This window comes from Notamacropus eugenii, chromosome 1 (assembly GCF_028372415.1).
Source record: "Notamacropus eugenii isolate mMacEug1 chromosome 1, mMacEug1.pri_v2, whole genome shotgun sequence".
NCBI lineage: Eukaryota > Metazoa > Chordata > Mammalia > Diprotodontia > Macropodidae > Notamacropus > Notamacropus eugenii.
Genome location: NC_092872.1, coordinates 587,026,636 through 587,042,913, shown reverse-complemented (window position 1 = coordinate 587,042,913; position 16,278 = coordinate 587,026,636). Strand labels below are relative to the sequence as shown.

The window sequence follows — 16,278 nt, the reverse complement described above, 5'->3', positions numbered from 1 at the left end:
TTACGAGGCCCTCCATGAACAGCGGGGGTTCGAGAAGGTCAGACTGAGCTAGCTCGGCTAGCTCGGGTATTTCCGCCTCTCCCCCGGAGATACCTGATGGGTGGAGTCTCCCTGCCCTCGAGGTCGTCCCGGATTGGAGCACACCTAGTTACCTAATAGCATGGTATTGAGATGCAAACTGTGTGGCTGAATATTAAGTAGGATTGAGGAAGCCAGAAAGCTCTCTTAGCACGTGTGGAGCCAAAGAGAAAAGTAGGGCTCCGCTTCTTTTCTTTCCTCTCTCCCCTCCCCCTCTCTCCCCACTTGTACTTCTACTTCCAATCCCTTAAGCTTAGCCTCCTTAGGAAATCTCCCCCTCTTCCTCTTAAGGAAGACCCCCTGCTCTTGTAACCGATACCCTGAAATAAAGCTCAACCCCTGTTTGACTCTGGAACGTCCTTTCTCTCATACGTTTATCCGGTTTGGCCAACCGAAGACCTGGGACAGGTAAGAAAGACTCGGGTAGCCCAATACAGGCCTCTAGGCTTGGCAAATCACTATGAATTTAACTCTGTCACATAACAGATAAAACATGTATGAATGGTTTTTTCAAAATTTTCTTCTTTTCTTATACTTCTAGCACTCTCTTATTTTTATTCAATACCCACCTAAACTGTTTCACCACACCCCAGGGAGCAGTATTGCCCACTTGGGAACCTATGTATAGACTTTATTTCTAAGCAAGCTATGCCTTTTTTAACAGTTTTTTAAATGAGAGAAAAAGTAATTCAACAAAAACTAACCAACACATCAGTAAAATCTGACAGTATATGCAATTTTATACACTTATAGTTGCCCACCTCTGCACAAATGGAGAGTTGTGCTTTGCATGATCCCACTGCTTCATGCCACCAAAGGCCATCATTTTAACATAAATGTCCTCTCATTGATACCATGTGATTTGAAACATGAGGCAACAAAATCTAAGAATAAAAATTGCAAATAATTCATAAAGGAACTTATTCATGATGTATAAGACTAGAAATTGAGGAGAACTGGTCATAAGATGATAATGAAGGATAACAGATATAGGTTAATTGTTTAATTGATATTTATGAAATAGAGAAACAGAAAGAAGTCTCTAAAATGTTGGGTAGGAAGTTTTCTGGAGAGTTTATGGAAGGATGTAGATGAGAACTGCATAGGAGAATTAAAAAAAAAGTATGAATGGATTTCAGTTTGTACCAGTGGAGCAAGTAGAACTTTGAAGAAATCATTGAAATGATCATACTGTCAGTCAATCAGCAAACATTTATTAAATGCCTACTACCTGCCAGGCATTGTCCTAAAGTAGGGGAATGCAAAAAGAAGCAAATGATATTCCCTACATTCAAGGAGTTTGCAATCTAATCGTGGGGGTGGGTCCAAAACAACATGCAAACAAGTAAATGCAAAGCAAGCTACAGGATAAATACAAAATAATTAAAAGAGGGAAGGCACTGGAATTAAGAGAGGTTGGAGAAGGTTTCCTGTAGAAATTGAGATTTTAGTTCAGACTTAAAGGAAGCCAGGGAGGTCAGTAGTTAGAGAGGAGGAGTGAGATTATTTTAGGCATGAGGGACAGCCATAGAGAATACTGAGATGGAGTGTCTTGTTTGTGTGACAGCTAGGAAGCTGATGTCACTGGATTGAGAACTGAGGGGTTGAGGAATTGGAGGTCATAGTACAAATGGAGAATATGGTAATGTAAGGGAAGGTGGAAAACTAATATATTATTGTCAGATGAGGGAATTTCAGAATTCTTGAATGTGGAGGTAGTACATTTGTGGGTGATGGCATGATTCAGAGTATCATCATCTTTGTGATTGAGGTGAGATAGAGAAGTGGCTCATAGGAGATGGGTAGGGTGAGAAACTAAGTGATTAAAATGTTTGAAGGAGAATCAGTATGTTGATGTCCTCTAGTATGAAGGCAGGTATTGGGGAGGAAAGAGAAATTCTGAACCCAGTATCAAACTCATTGAGGAAGGAAGGGAGTAACTTGGGATGAGGGGGGGGATCTATATACAGGAGCTACCAGGATTTTGATTGGATGTTAAATATGAATAGTGTGGATTCAAAGGAAAATAGATCAATGAGTGGTGGAGGAAGGGGAAGAATTTGAAAGTGGCATTGGGGAGCAAGGAGTACTCCAACTCCCCTGTTTAACCAGTATGCTAAGGGGAATAAGTAAAAGTATTGGAAAAGGTCATCAGGGAAATGTGTCATCAGGGGGAAGCCAGGTTTCAGTAAAAGTTTGTACCTGGAAGGAGTGGGAGGGGACAAGATTTAAGATGAAGGGAAGTTTACTGCTTATGAACAGGCATTTTAGAAGATACTGTATTCTTAATACCTAACACAGTGTCTTGTAGACTTTAATAAATGTTTGTGAATTTGAATTTAATATAAAATTCAGGCTAGCCTATCTTACACTATAGCTTATCTTACCGTTATTCTAAATTAGTAGTAATTAAGCATTATAGTCTTGAAAATAGTATATTGCAGGGCCTGAAGCAAGAGGAAATTCTTCCCTTTCTTTCTATTCTCCCTACAATAATTACAATGCAAAACAAAGTAAAATAAGGAAAAAAAGAGAGGTACAAAGTACTATGTGCCATCAGAGACAGGAAAAATTATTTCTGCCTAGGGTGGGAAAGGTTAAGTGAGGCTTTGTGGAGGAGGTAGCATTTGGGCAGGACCTTAAAGAATGGGCAGGATTTCAAAAGGTGAAGTTAGGGGTGGGGTGAGTGGTAGAACAGCATTCCATACTTATGGGAACAATGCAAGCAAGGGCACTGAGGATGCATTAAGTGTGTTTAAAGCAATGATAAATCCAATTTGACTAATACATACTGATTTTAGAAGAAAATTATAGGAAATTAAGTTTGAAATGTTAGGAAGTACCAGGTTTGGGATGGATTCTAATTCTAGACTAGGAAGTTTGAACTTTTGGATCTGCATATAAAGAAGAATAAATTTACAGAGGTGTTTAGATTGAAGGGAAGACAGTGAAAATATGGAGCTATAGTGTAGGGAGGAGGTAGTAATGAGCACTATCCAACAATAGTGACAGTAGAAATGGGGAGGAAATTATCCTAATGGTGCATAAACCAGGGGCTGGTATGCTGGTATACCCTGGGAAAACATTCCCCTTGGCCTTTTCCCAAGGTTCCTTGGAAGAATAGAAAGTTTCAAAGGGAGTGATTTTTTTTGTTTTTGTTGTTGTTGTCATTTTAGCCATGTCTGACTCTTCATGACCCCATCTGGGGCTTCTTGGCAAAGATGCTGGAGTGATTTGGCGTTTCCTTCTCCAGATCATTTTACAGATGAAGAACTGAGGCAGATAGGGGTAAATTACTTGTTGATTGGTCACACAGCTAACGAGTGTCTAAGGCCAGATCTGAACTCATAAAGATGAGTCTTCCTGATTCCAAACCCAGCCCTGTATCCACTGTGCCACTGCTTTTTTTTAAAGGAATGCTAAATACTTCTATTCAGGAGTAGCTAGGTGGGTGCAGTGGATAGAGTGCCAGGTCTGGAGTCAGGAAGATTCACCTTCCTGAGTTGAAATCTGTCCTGAGACACTTACTAGCTGTGCAACTCTGGGAAGGTCATTTTAGCCCTTTACCTCAGTTTCCTCATCTTTAAAAATGAACTAGAGAAGGAAATGGCAAACCACTCCAGTATCTTAGGTAAGAACATTCTGAATGGAGTCATGAAAACACTGACACACCTGAAAAATGACTGAACAACAACAAAAATACTAGCAGTGATTTTTATGCGAGCAAAGAACTGGGAATTTAAGTAGTTTTTTTTTTTTGTTTGGGGAATAGTTAGACATTGTGGTATTTGAATGTATTGGGAATATCACTGTATCATAGGAAACAACAAATACGAAAAATTCAGAAAATTATTGTTATTAATTCAGAGGAGAATTAGAATAATTTCCACAATTATTACGTAAGATAATTTATATAGTTATGTATTATTAACTAAGAGAATTAAGACTTATATGAATTTATCTAGAGTGAAGTAAGGAGGACCAGGAAAATAATATGCACATTGAGTAATTGAGTATAACAATATAAATTGAAGAAATCCCAAATAAACACATGAAAAAATGAAACCAAATACTACATAAATATAGTAACAAAACTTGGCACAGAATAGAGTTGAGAAAATGTAACCTTTTTTTGCAAAGGTGGGGAGGTATGGCTGTATAATGTTACAGATACATCTGAAGTTGGTTAGTTTTATGAAACTACCTTTTTTAAAAAATCTTTGTTATAAAGGATGGCTTCCTGGATAAGGAAAATGGGGAGAGTTATATTCAGAAACATAGTATTAAAAACAAAAGGCATCAACAAAAATTAATTTAAAATCATTTTGGAAAAATTTGATCATATGTGTAGGCAGAAGAAAAAGAAAGGGAGATATTTAAGATTCCTTGGTTAGAGGGGACATGATTGGCCCAGTGAAGTCCTGGCAGGAGGAAAAAATGAGGGGAAATGGAATAAAGTGCAGAGATGGAAGAGTTAGTGTTAGGTTATATAACATATTTTCTTCTGATGTAGTAGACACTAAAAACTTGGTGGATAGTAATTTACTTTTTCTTTCTCTTTTTAGTCATTTAGGCTCTACAAAGTAGGAGGAAATGAAATCATCTGTTGTGTATATACAGGAACTGAGGTTTGAGAAGAAAGAAAACATGTAGAAAATTAATGAGTAGAATTTGATGATATTCCATTAAGCTCCATTGGGGTAATAGTACAAATATTTAGTAAAGGGAATCAGATCAGGTTTTGAGTCTTACTCCAGCAATAGCCCAGGAGTGTTAGGGAAAAATCTGACTAAAGATTAGTCTGAGATTACAGGGCCAAAGAATTAGGAATAAAATGATTTAAGGGGACACATACTTAAGGTTCCAACGTGTAAGTGCCTTTTTCTCCTTGTAGTTTAAGGTCTACAGATTTGGGTTAAAGAGAGCGACTTACCTATTGTTCTGTTGCAGAGGTTTTTGTACATCATCATCACCATTCAATATTTACTGAGGGAGGACTGACTGTAGCTTTCAGATAGTTTACTTAAGATACTGTTAGGTAGCACAGTGAGACTGAAGGAATACTAGATTTGGAGTCCAGGGACATCACAAAACCATCAGTTTGAGAGGGGAAGACTCTTAGAGTTTCTGGCTAGAACAGAAAACAATTGCTATTTACATCTGAGATTACTACAAGATTGAGAAATTAGGCCTAGAATTTTAGCCCAAACTATTTAGCCTTGACATCTGTTACTAACATGTGTATGTATACATAGATACATACATACATAAATATATATATGTATATATACATAATACATACATACACATTCCTGTATAAGTTACGGTCTTTTAATTCTTTGTGATAATACAGAGACAATTAGGTCAAGGGCTTGTGAAATCAGGATATTATTCTGTTACTTAGTCAATATCACACTTGCCTCAGTTTTGTTACAATTAGTTAAAGTTAAAAGAAGAATGACTTGTGGTTTATTTTGTAAATGTTTTAAAAGAAGTATAACATGACCAGAAGTTGAAATTGTTTTATGACTTGGTACGTACTGTGTTAAAATTGATTACTCAATGTATTTATGTATATATTGGAGTGTATTATTGATTCCTTGGGGGAATCTCATCCTCTTGATGGGGGAATGAATAACAAACAATTGGCCAAGTTTTCAATTTTGATTTTATAAGGATAGCAGTTTTACAGGTGAATAAATATAAGAGGGTAGATTTCTACAGGAGGGTGATGGGAATATGCTGAGATTCTGTGCTGGAGATGGTTGGAACAGATGCCCAGACCAGAAGACTTCATCAGATGATGCTCCAGCCAGACAGTTGCATAAGAAGAGACTTCTGAATCTTAAAGGGACAATTGGTTGCTCATTACTGTTTTTCTTCTGAGTCTCTTTGTCTGTGTTTATTGAGGGGACTGCCCCCTTTTGATTTGTCAATGTGTCAGTCAACCTCTTCCCCTTCCTACTCAAAAGGGAGATGGATAAGGGGAAGAATTCATATAAGAAAGAGAGTGAAGGGGAATTAAAGATGTGGAAACAAAATTTGAATAAAAGAGGAGGAATTTGTGGAAAACAAAGGAAGGAATTCTATTCCCATAGGATTAAAAGCTAGTTTTGGGTCTAATAAGAGAGTAGAACCAGGCTTCTGATCAGGTAAAAGGTCAGAAGCTTTTATGTATGCTTAATGAGCTATTTGAGGGAGAGCCTATCAGAGAGGAGAGCATGAAGTAGGTGGTTCAGGAGGTTGCATCTAGTCAATGGAGAGAAAGGGGAGAAATTCAAATTGGGAACAGCATAAAAAGACTTGCATTTGTCTGAGTAAACACTCAGTAAAACTCTCCATTAGAGAGGGACCCATTCAGTAAGAATGTGGAATTGGCTAAAATAAGATAAGAACTTTCATGGTTTCACAGTGAGTATTGTCATTTGTTTAGAGTGAGCATGTTTCTTACATTTCTTTACCTGTTTTTCCAAATAATTTATTGTTTGATTGATTTCACTTGTGAATCCATCTGATCCTAAGGATTTTTTCTTAGGGATCTCATTGATAGCTTGTTCAATTACTTTTTCTATGATAGGGTTATTTAAATATTCTATTTCCTCTTCTTTTGATATGGGCAATTTATATTTTTGTAAATATTCATTCATTTCACTAGATTGTCAGATTTATTGGCATATATTTGGGCAAAATAGCTTCTAATAATTGTTTTAATTTCCTCTTCACTGGTACTGAATTCATGCTTTTCATTTCTGATAGTGGTAATTTGGCTTTGCTCTTTTTTTAAATCAAATTAACTAGTGGTTTATCTATTTTATTTTTCACAAGACTATATGAGTATTAATTTACCCAATTATTTGATTAAAAACAGTAAGATTTCACATACTTGCACTATGCTTACATTTTTTCACTGACAACTTGCCTTGATTATAGAAACATGCCATAAAGATGAAAAGCAAGGACTTGATTAGATAAAGTACCACAGCCTTCCACATGCAGTATTACATCCACTTTATAGCCAGACTCAAGAATAGACAAGTGAGAAACTTTTTTTTTCAAAGGAACACAGTGAGGAATCTGAGCCAGAAGGATCTCATCCCAGACCAAGGCTAGAACTGACCTTTCAGCTCTTCCCAGATGCAAACCTCCACCTGTTCTTTCTGAGTAGCTAATGGCATCTCCCCCAGATGGCATCAGATGGCAGGTCTCATTAATCAAAATTTTACCAGGACTCACGTCTTAAATTTTAAATTTGTCCTAAAAGTCAGTCATTAGAGATCATTGGAATTTCTTAGCTAACCAAGTTCCTTGTTTAGGAACTCCATATACAAAAGTTTATCAATTTGATACATTGCAATTTTGTTTGATACACTTTACATGGAGACTACAACTTCAACAAAGTGCTGCTTTCTAGCCTCCTGCCCCTTGGGTCGTGCTTCCAGGCTCTTCCAGCCTCAGAGGCCTAGGGTCGGGCCTATAGCTGTTGCCTCTCCTCATTCCATTTTGTCAGGTGGGGAAAGGTAAAACTCTCTCTTCCTAATCTGATCTGGGATAAGTAGAAAAATCCTGGGTACTGTTTGCAATCCACCTGAACTCCCCAAATAGAAGGGTTTCACCCCCAAAACTCAGGAAATTCACAGTAAGTTTGAATATAAACTTCATCATCAAGTTATTACAACAAGTTAACTTGCTAATAGAAATTTAGTAGGCCTTCTAAAAATTATACAAAAGAATTTACAAAATATTTCTTCTAAAAGTATTTCTCCTTCTTAAAAACAGTTTATAATTTATACTGATATTATTAATTCCTAAATATCACAAAATCCCAAATTCCTTGCTCAAAAAACTCCTTGACAAAAATTACAAGAGAAGCTTCCCAAACAAGGCCTTTGCATAATTACTTAGCTTCCTTTCACAAACATGCTTTTGTAAATATTTTATAGCAAAATAATTTTAACTGAAACTTCCAAGACAACCTTGGAAGTTTATGATTTTTAAAATTACAATACTTCAAAATAGAATGACTTAATCTTTGACAATGTAAGTCCTAATATGGCAACATTTGGATAAATTTGGATAAAATAGCTTTTTCAATAATATGGCTGATTACATATTTAAAACTTAAAGGAACCCATTTTCAATTTAGGTGAAAGTATTTCTAAATCAACTTGCATAGAGAATCATTCATCTCATTACCAACACATGGAAACTATCACCCTAAACCCTGTATATATTTTCATAATAGCCAAGATTTCAAAATGGACCAAACATATAACCAAACATAACAGTTTCAGACTATCAAATTTTTATCATATCCTTTAAAAAAGAAACAATCCATATGCAATAAAATTCAGATTAAAATTGCTTTAACACCATTTCTACCTCACAATGGTCTCTCAAATTTTGTGATCTAAGACAACTTCAGAAATACAATACAATTTAGAAATATAGTAATTAACATAGAAATTAGTGATCTTATTACTTTTGGTATTTTAAAGTGCACTTCAAAGTTACAAGGTATGGAACAATTATTACCTTAAATTAGAGAGATAATAATGTTGTGTCTAACATATGCCAGTTCTTGTGTCAAGTGCTTTACAATCATAATGTGAAATAACAGGATGTAAATATTTTAATCACACACACACACACACACACACACACACACACACACATACACACACATTTTTTAAAGTCTAATACCTTTGACCTTTTAAAAGGAAATATTATCCACAAATTTATACATTCCCCCCAAAAAGACACATGGCTGTGTATTCCTGGCTTTGAACTACCCCTCCTCCACTTCCTCAAAAAGCTGAAGTTCCTCTCCTTTCCAGATCCCAGATAAAAAAGAAACACCTTAGACATTTGGACTCCTAATTCCTATTCTTCCGAGAAGGTTTTACAAAAAGGCTTGAATCACAATAGCTAAAGCATTTCGCCCAGACAAAAGGCCTGAGGAATTTGAACAAGGTGTGACTGGCTCCCCTGCCAAGCAGAAACCATTGGAGTTTAATAATTAATTGAACCAATATCTTTACCATAGTCAATACTAATATTGAATTCAATAAAACCCTTCCATATATCTGTCCCAAAAGGGGATAGACATAATCCCTTCTAACTTTCCAGTATTAAGTAAGGCTACAAATTTTCCTTTTCAGCCCCTGACCTTGCACTCTTTTAATATTCCCAAATCTTCTGAGGTAGGGTGGGGGAAGAAGTGGCTAAGAACCCATGAGTCTGAGGGCCCATGGACTTGCTGAAGTCCTACCCCCATCCAAAATCTTCTTTTTCTATTCTACCTTCCTAATCTTCACTCAGACCACCTCAGCTCTCATTTACATTTCAAATAAATTAAATATTTACCAATTTCATTCTGCTTTTCTGTACTTTAGAAAATAAAAGTTAAGTTAAATCCCTAACAGTTTTATACACCAAGAGAACCCAATTTCTCCCCTTATTTTGCAATTTTACCTTATTTTCCGTCTCAGCCCCTTCTTCCTCTGGGCTGCTTGGGTTTGGATTCTCTATCAGTTCTAAAAAGTTGCTAGCTCTTTATTATTGAACTTTTAGTGTGGTATTCCAGCTTGGCCAGTGTTGGGACCCAAAAGAAAAGAATCTTAATTTCCCACTGAAACCCTAAGGTGAGAGTTCTCTCCCAATATTCTCTTTCTCTAATTACAGATCTTAGAAATTTCTCACCATAAAACATGAAATATTTCTCATACATACAGATAAAACATCATTCAAGATATTTGATGACAGTGTGCATGAAAAACCAGTTTAAAAACCAATTTGGAAACTGAATTCAGGATGATCTAAAGAAAACTCAAAGCTGTAATTTACTCTGACTTTTAGCCAATTTCAAAAGGATACCCTTCCCGGAGACCTCTGCTATATCTCTACCCCCAGCACCTCTGAGATGCTGGGATATTTCCACGTTCTCCTTCCTAGGGCCCAAATCTTAATGTTCACTTTAGGCTCGAAATGGGACCTAATATAAGTCTCAAAATTCATCTGGCAAATAATCCTTTCTTTTGCTCTTTAGCTCAGACAGTCTCTTTTGAAATGCCCTCGTTTTCTACAATGGAAACATCTAGACTACCCAACAGACAAAAAACCCCTCTTTTTCCCCTTTGTTTTCCAAAACTCTTTGTTTTTCTGTCCCCTACTTTCTACCTTTACACTTATGTCCTCCCTGTTCAGGCTTTTCCCCTATTATCTCTTTAATGGTAGTTACCACAATCCTAGCCTTTTGTCTCTGACTTTCTTCCTCTCTTTTCACAAACACTCTCTGTGCTTCCCTCACCAGTCCCTCCAATGACTTATCACTCCAGTCTTCTATCTTTAGCACTTTCTTTCTTATATCAGGCCATACCTTGGTCACAAAGTGCACTTTTAAGACATTTTCTGTCATTGGGAACTTGGGTCCATCTCCAAGTATTTAGACATCTGATCCCTCTGCCTCTGTAAAAAGGCTGAGGGTATCTCCTCCTAAGTCTGCTTGCTCTCAAAGCCTAAGAGCTTTCTGAACTTTGGTCTCTGGTGTAGTCTTCCAGTTTTTTTTTTTAAGCATTTTTCCTAAGGGCTTATCTGGAGTTATGGTCACAAGAGAATCCCTTTCTTTTTCCTTTCCAGGGGAGTCCACCCCTTATTCTGGCACCTTACATCCCTTATTCCCCATTCTACCTTCCCTCTGAGACTTCAGACAGACTGTTTGACTCCTCCTTCACTCTTTTCTTGCTGTTTCCCTTGAAGAAGTACAGAGTCACAGATCTAGGTTCCATACTTGCTTCATACATTTGCTTCAGGCACACAAACTCAGCTTCAGCCTCTTAGAATGGTCTCAAATCATCAAGGTAATATTTAGCTCAATTCCCTTACCTTCATCTGTGCCCCAGGTACCCACTCACTTTCTTTCTCCCCTTACTTTTTTTCCCCTTTCTTCATACCAGCCTCTTTAATTAATCTGGTCCTGAAATTCTTAACAATCTGCCAGAAAATGTGGAAGCATGAGAATCATTTAACATTAATGGGAAATGTCTTTCTTATCCTTCAGTACTTTCTGCTTGAGATTTTTTTAAAACCCCAGTTGAGTCCCCAAATTGTGAGAAATATGGTCACTCTAAACAAACAACAATACTCACTGCAAAGCTATGAAAGTTCTTATTTTATTTTAGTCAGTTATTCTACATTTCTAGTGAATTGGTCCCTCCTTAAGGGATCGTATGCTTGCTCAGACAAAGGCAATACCTTTTATGCTGTTCCCAATTTGAAATTCCCCCCCTTTCTCTCCATTGGTTAGATGCAACCTTCTGAACCACCTACTTCATGTTCTCCTCCCTGATAGGTTTCCCCTCAAACAACTTGTGAAGCATGCATATAAGCTTCTGACCTTTTACCTGATAAGAACCCTGGTTCTGCTCTCTGATTAGAACTAGTCACCTCTGACTTACATTCTGCTGTCACTCAAAGCTATGAGGAGTTTTAATCCTGTGGAAACAGAATTCCTTGCTTTGTTTCCCACAGAAGGGAATATTCCCTTTATGACACAAATGTGGTGCTGATACCTAAATCAGGAAGAGCAAAATCAGAGAAAACTCCAGACCAATTTTCCTAATGAACATTGATGCAAAAAATTTAGCCAAAATAGCAATATTGTCTCAAAGATCATACAGGTAGGATTTATACCAGGAATGCAGGGCTTATTCAATATAAGGAAAACTATCAACATAATTGATTACATCAATAACAAAGCCAACAGAAACTATATGATTATCTCAATAGATGCAGAAAAAGCTTTTGACAAAATACAGCACTTATACCTGTTAAAAACATTAGAAAGCACAGTCATAAATGGAATTTTCCTCAAAATGATAAGTAGTATCTGTCTAAAACTATCAGTAAATATTATCTATAATTATGAATAAGCTAGAAGTCTTCACAATAAGATCAGGGTGAAATAAAGATACTCATTATCACCATTGTTGTTTAATATTGTTCTAGAAATTGTAGCTATATCAATAAGACAAGAAAAAGAAATTTTAAAATTTAGAATAGGTAATGAGGAAACAAAACTATCATTTTTTGCAGATGGTATGATGGTATACTTAGGAAATCCTAGGGATTCAACTAAAAAGCCAGCTGGAATAATTCATTGTTGACCTAAAAGAAATGGATGAAAATTCACAAGAATACAAATTGCTCAGACTAACAGAATGGGAAATAGAATACTTAACTTTATTTTAGAAAAAAGAGATTAAAAAAATGAAAAATGAATTCTCAAAGGAAAAAAGCCCAGACCATGTGAATGCTACCAAACATTTATAGAAACGTTAATTCCAGTGCTACCTAAAGTGCTTGAAAAATAGATAAAGAAAGAGTTCTGCCAAAATCCTTCTATGACATAAATATGGTCTTGATATTTTAACTAAGGAAATGATCAAGTAAGAGAGAAAACTATAGACTGATTTTTCTAGTAAATATTGATGTCATATACTACATTATTAGTAGTGGCTATGGATATTTATGCATTACTAGATCTTATGGATATGACCTTTAACTTTTTCTTCATTACATAAAATGTTTGATCTGATAATATCCTGGAATGATTTATTTCCCCCTCCCCTCCATCTTCCAATATTTCTGTCTGATGAATGTTGCTGGATAAAGTTATGAAAGCAATATTTTACCCTCTAAACATTTATGATACCTGACCTCATCTAGGTCCTCCCTGCTGTCCAGAAATATTTGGCCAAATGGATCATTTCTGTATATGTGTTTCTATAAGAATTCTCTGTGTGCCCTCTCTTCCCAGTGATGCTATATATAGTTGTATGAAAGTGTGCCCTTGGTTCATGGGATGGGAAGCATTTTTGTTGCTATTGTTCTTATAATACAATTTCAGTAAATATCTTTCTTATGAGCTAATTGGGTGAACTACCTGCCTGACTATTAAAAGCATAGTTAATCATGGAGATTGTGAGCCATGTAGCTTGAAGAGTATGGACACACAAAGTGCCTTGAAATGAGTAGTTGCCACAATGTGGAAAAGAAATCTACAAGGATGGATTTGATGAGGGAGGGAAAAGCCTGGACATACAGATGAGTAAATTGAGGCCCACAGAGGGGAAGTCCAACAACTTAGAGATGGTAAGTGCCAGGACCAGAATTGAAATCTGGATCTTCTGACTAAAGATTTATTGGGGTTTGATAAAAAAACCTTAAAAAGTCATTCCTTTATAATTGCTTTACATTTCTTGTTTTGTTTTGACTTTCATTATACAGGATTTTTGTCTAGTTTCATTGTAGGATACCATAGAATTCACCCCTTCTTTCCACGTGTTTCCTTTTCCCCATCCTCCAAAAGGGCTTAATTTAAACATACATCTGTGGTATTATTTATATAAAAGCCATGGCAACTTGTGTCAGCCCCGTGGAGAACTTTACATTAACCAAACTGAGTCAATTAGTCATAAACTGAAAAGGAAATGAATGTTTCAGGCATCTAAATTAACTAGATCAGGGATTCTTAACCTGATACCTGGAATTTTTTTTTGCAAATTTTTTTTTTGTAACCATTTCAATATAATTGGTTTCTTTTATAATCTTGTGCATTTTATTTTACATATTTAAAACATTATTCTGAGATGGAATCTATAAATTTCACCAGACTGTTAAAGAGATTCATGCTACAAAAAAAGTTCAGAACTCCTAACTTAGATGAAAGTCCACTATTTAATTATGCCAGATATCCTTTCTGTCAGAATCATATGTGCATATGTACACATACATATATACATACAGAAAAAAATATGAACAAATATAAGGGTTATTGGAGGCTGGGTAAGATACTCATACATACTTTTTGCTCCTTTCGCTCTACAGCCATGTTGCACTTCTCTATTCCATGGTTTCTCAAAAAGTCTCGGAGGTAGCCAAATAATGTTCCAATTCCATAACCCAAGTAAGTAAAAATAGCAGCATGCATTGGTACTTCTTCAAAAGTTTCAACAAATGGCTTATTGTAGAAATATGGCTTTCCATTTTGCTGAAAATATAAAAACATCTCAGGTTAATATAGTCTAGCTTGTCAGTTCACTTGTTCATATCTGCACTAGGTAGATGGGCTGATGATTTTCATTCCAGGTTTCTAAGACTTCACATGATAAAATATTTTTGCTTCTCAGCAGTTTAGTTTGAGGTATAAGAATTGTCTGGCAGCTAAATGGGGAAGAGGATAGATTATTAGATCTAGGGTCAAGAAGATCTGAATTCAGCTTCTGCTTTGAATACTCAGAAACTGAATGACCCTGGGCAAATCACTTGATCTCTGTTTGCCTCAGTGAACTCTAAAATGAGGACAACAGCAGCACCTACCTCACAAGGTTGTTATGAGGATGAAATGAGATAAAATTTGTGAAAGCAGTTAGCACAGTGTCTGACACATCATAGGTGCTATATAAATTCTTATTCCTTTGTTGAATATATGGAATAGCAAAAATATAAGAACATAGTCAATAAGGTATTCTTAAAGGTGTCAACTTCTTGTGAAAAGTACCATCTTCATATCAGTAACAGCAATCTTACTTGAATAAAGTAGATGAAAAATGCTTATTTGTGTAGATTAGCCATTTTGCAAATCAACAATCTACTACAGGTCAGGCACAAATAAGCTGTCTGAATATTTGGGATAGAGATGTCTAGATTTTTTTATATCACGTTTCCTTTGTGCTACTGCAACTTTGCTTTGCTCATAAAGCATAGAACCTTCATTAATATGGAGATGCCATGTTGGGCGGTTCTGTGCTAGTATCTCCTATGTCTCACAATTGATACTAAAGTTCTTCAGAGAGACCTTGAGAGTGACCTTGTACTACTTCTTCTGACCTCATGTGAGTACTTGTCTTGTGCAAGTTCTCTGTAAAATAGTCTTTTAGGTAAAAATATATTTGGCATTCAAACTACATGATCATTGGAGTTGTTTTCTCTGTGGTAGAGTTTGAATGTTTGGTGGTTCACTTCTAGAGAGGACCTCAGTGTTGGATATCTTATTTTGCCAGGTAATCTTTAGAATTTTTCTAAGACAATTCAAAGGGAAACATGCAGTTTCCTGGCATGGTGCTGGTAGATTATCCTAGTTTCATAGGCATACAATGAAGATGACATAGTGGCTCTGTAGATCTTTAGTTTGGGAGGCAGCCTAATACCTCTTCTCTCCTTCATTTTCTTTCAAAACCTTCCAAATGCCAACCTAGTTATGTGGACATCATAAGTTATGTGGACATCTTTGGAAGGTATACAGCCAAGGTAAGTAATCTTATCCACAGCATCAAAATTGCTCCATTCACTGTAACTAGAAGTTCTATGCATACATGATACAGAGCTAGCCAGTGGAGAACCTGTTTTTTTGGTGTTGATTGTCAGGCAAAATTAGCACAGGTAGCAGAGAATAGATCCATATACTGTGTTGCATCTTAGTCTCAGTAAGAATGACTCATGTGACAAACTTTTGGGAGACAATGGATAAGAATGCCACAAGACAGTTAAATATGGCAGGAGTGTAATTTCGTCATTGGAGGTTCCAAAATGATTAGATCACACATCCACTTAAAGAGTAATAATGATATTTTGTGTGAGATAAATGTGACTATATATCATTCATTTTTGAAAATCTTAATTTAAACACCTGATAGAGAGTTGATAGATGTACAGTTAGCAATAAGTACATTTTTGGACTTAGACAATGTGTGGATTTGTTTTGATTTACTATGCTTATTTGTCACCAGGGATACTTTTTTTTTTTAACTTGGGGAGAGGATTTAATGGGGAGTGTGGAGAAAGGGCAAATGGGAATGGCATCCCTTGTCTTCAACCTTTCTATCCCTAGCAAGTAACACAGTATCTGATGCATTTTAATAAATTCCTCTGAACTTGTTGATATGTCAGAAAAAGAAAAAAAGAAAGAAATGTAAATTTTTTTAAAGAAAAGACCAGAAAGAGGTATGTGTTGAATTCTTTTTTTGGTTCGGATAGAGTGAGATTATGAAAAATGCTGACTACTTTCCATTTAAAATATTCTTATGTAATTCACTTATATGAGATAATAAGGTCCTCCCTCTTTCTGATTTCTTTCCTATTGTATCACTTTACTCTTACTTTATACCATGAAAACAAAACAAAACTATACCCAGGCTTTTTATT

General features: G+C 36.0%; 1 protein-coding gene across 1 annotated transcript in view; it reads right to left on the bottom strand.

The window, feature by feature from the left end:
* Positions 1–16,278, bottom strand: part of SPTLC3 (serine palmitoyltransferase long chain base subunit 3) — a 199,602-nt gene that overhangs the window by 130,859 nt on the left and 52,465 nt on the right. Inside the window, exon 2 of the mRNA XM_072634471.1 lies at positions 13,940–14,125. Within this exon, the coding sequence (XP_072490572.1) occupies positions 13,940–14,125 (186 nt within the window). The remainder of the gene's footprint in view (positions 1–13,939; positions 14,126–16,278) is intronic.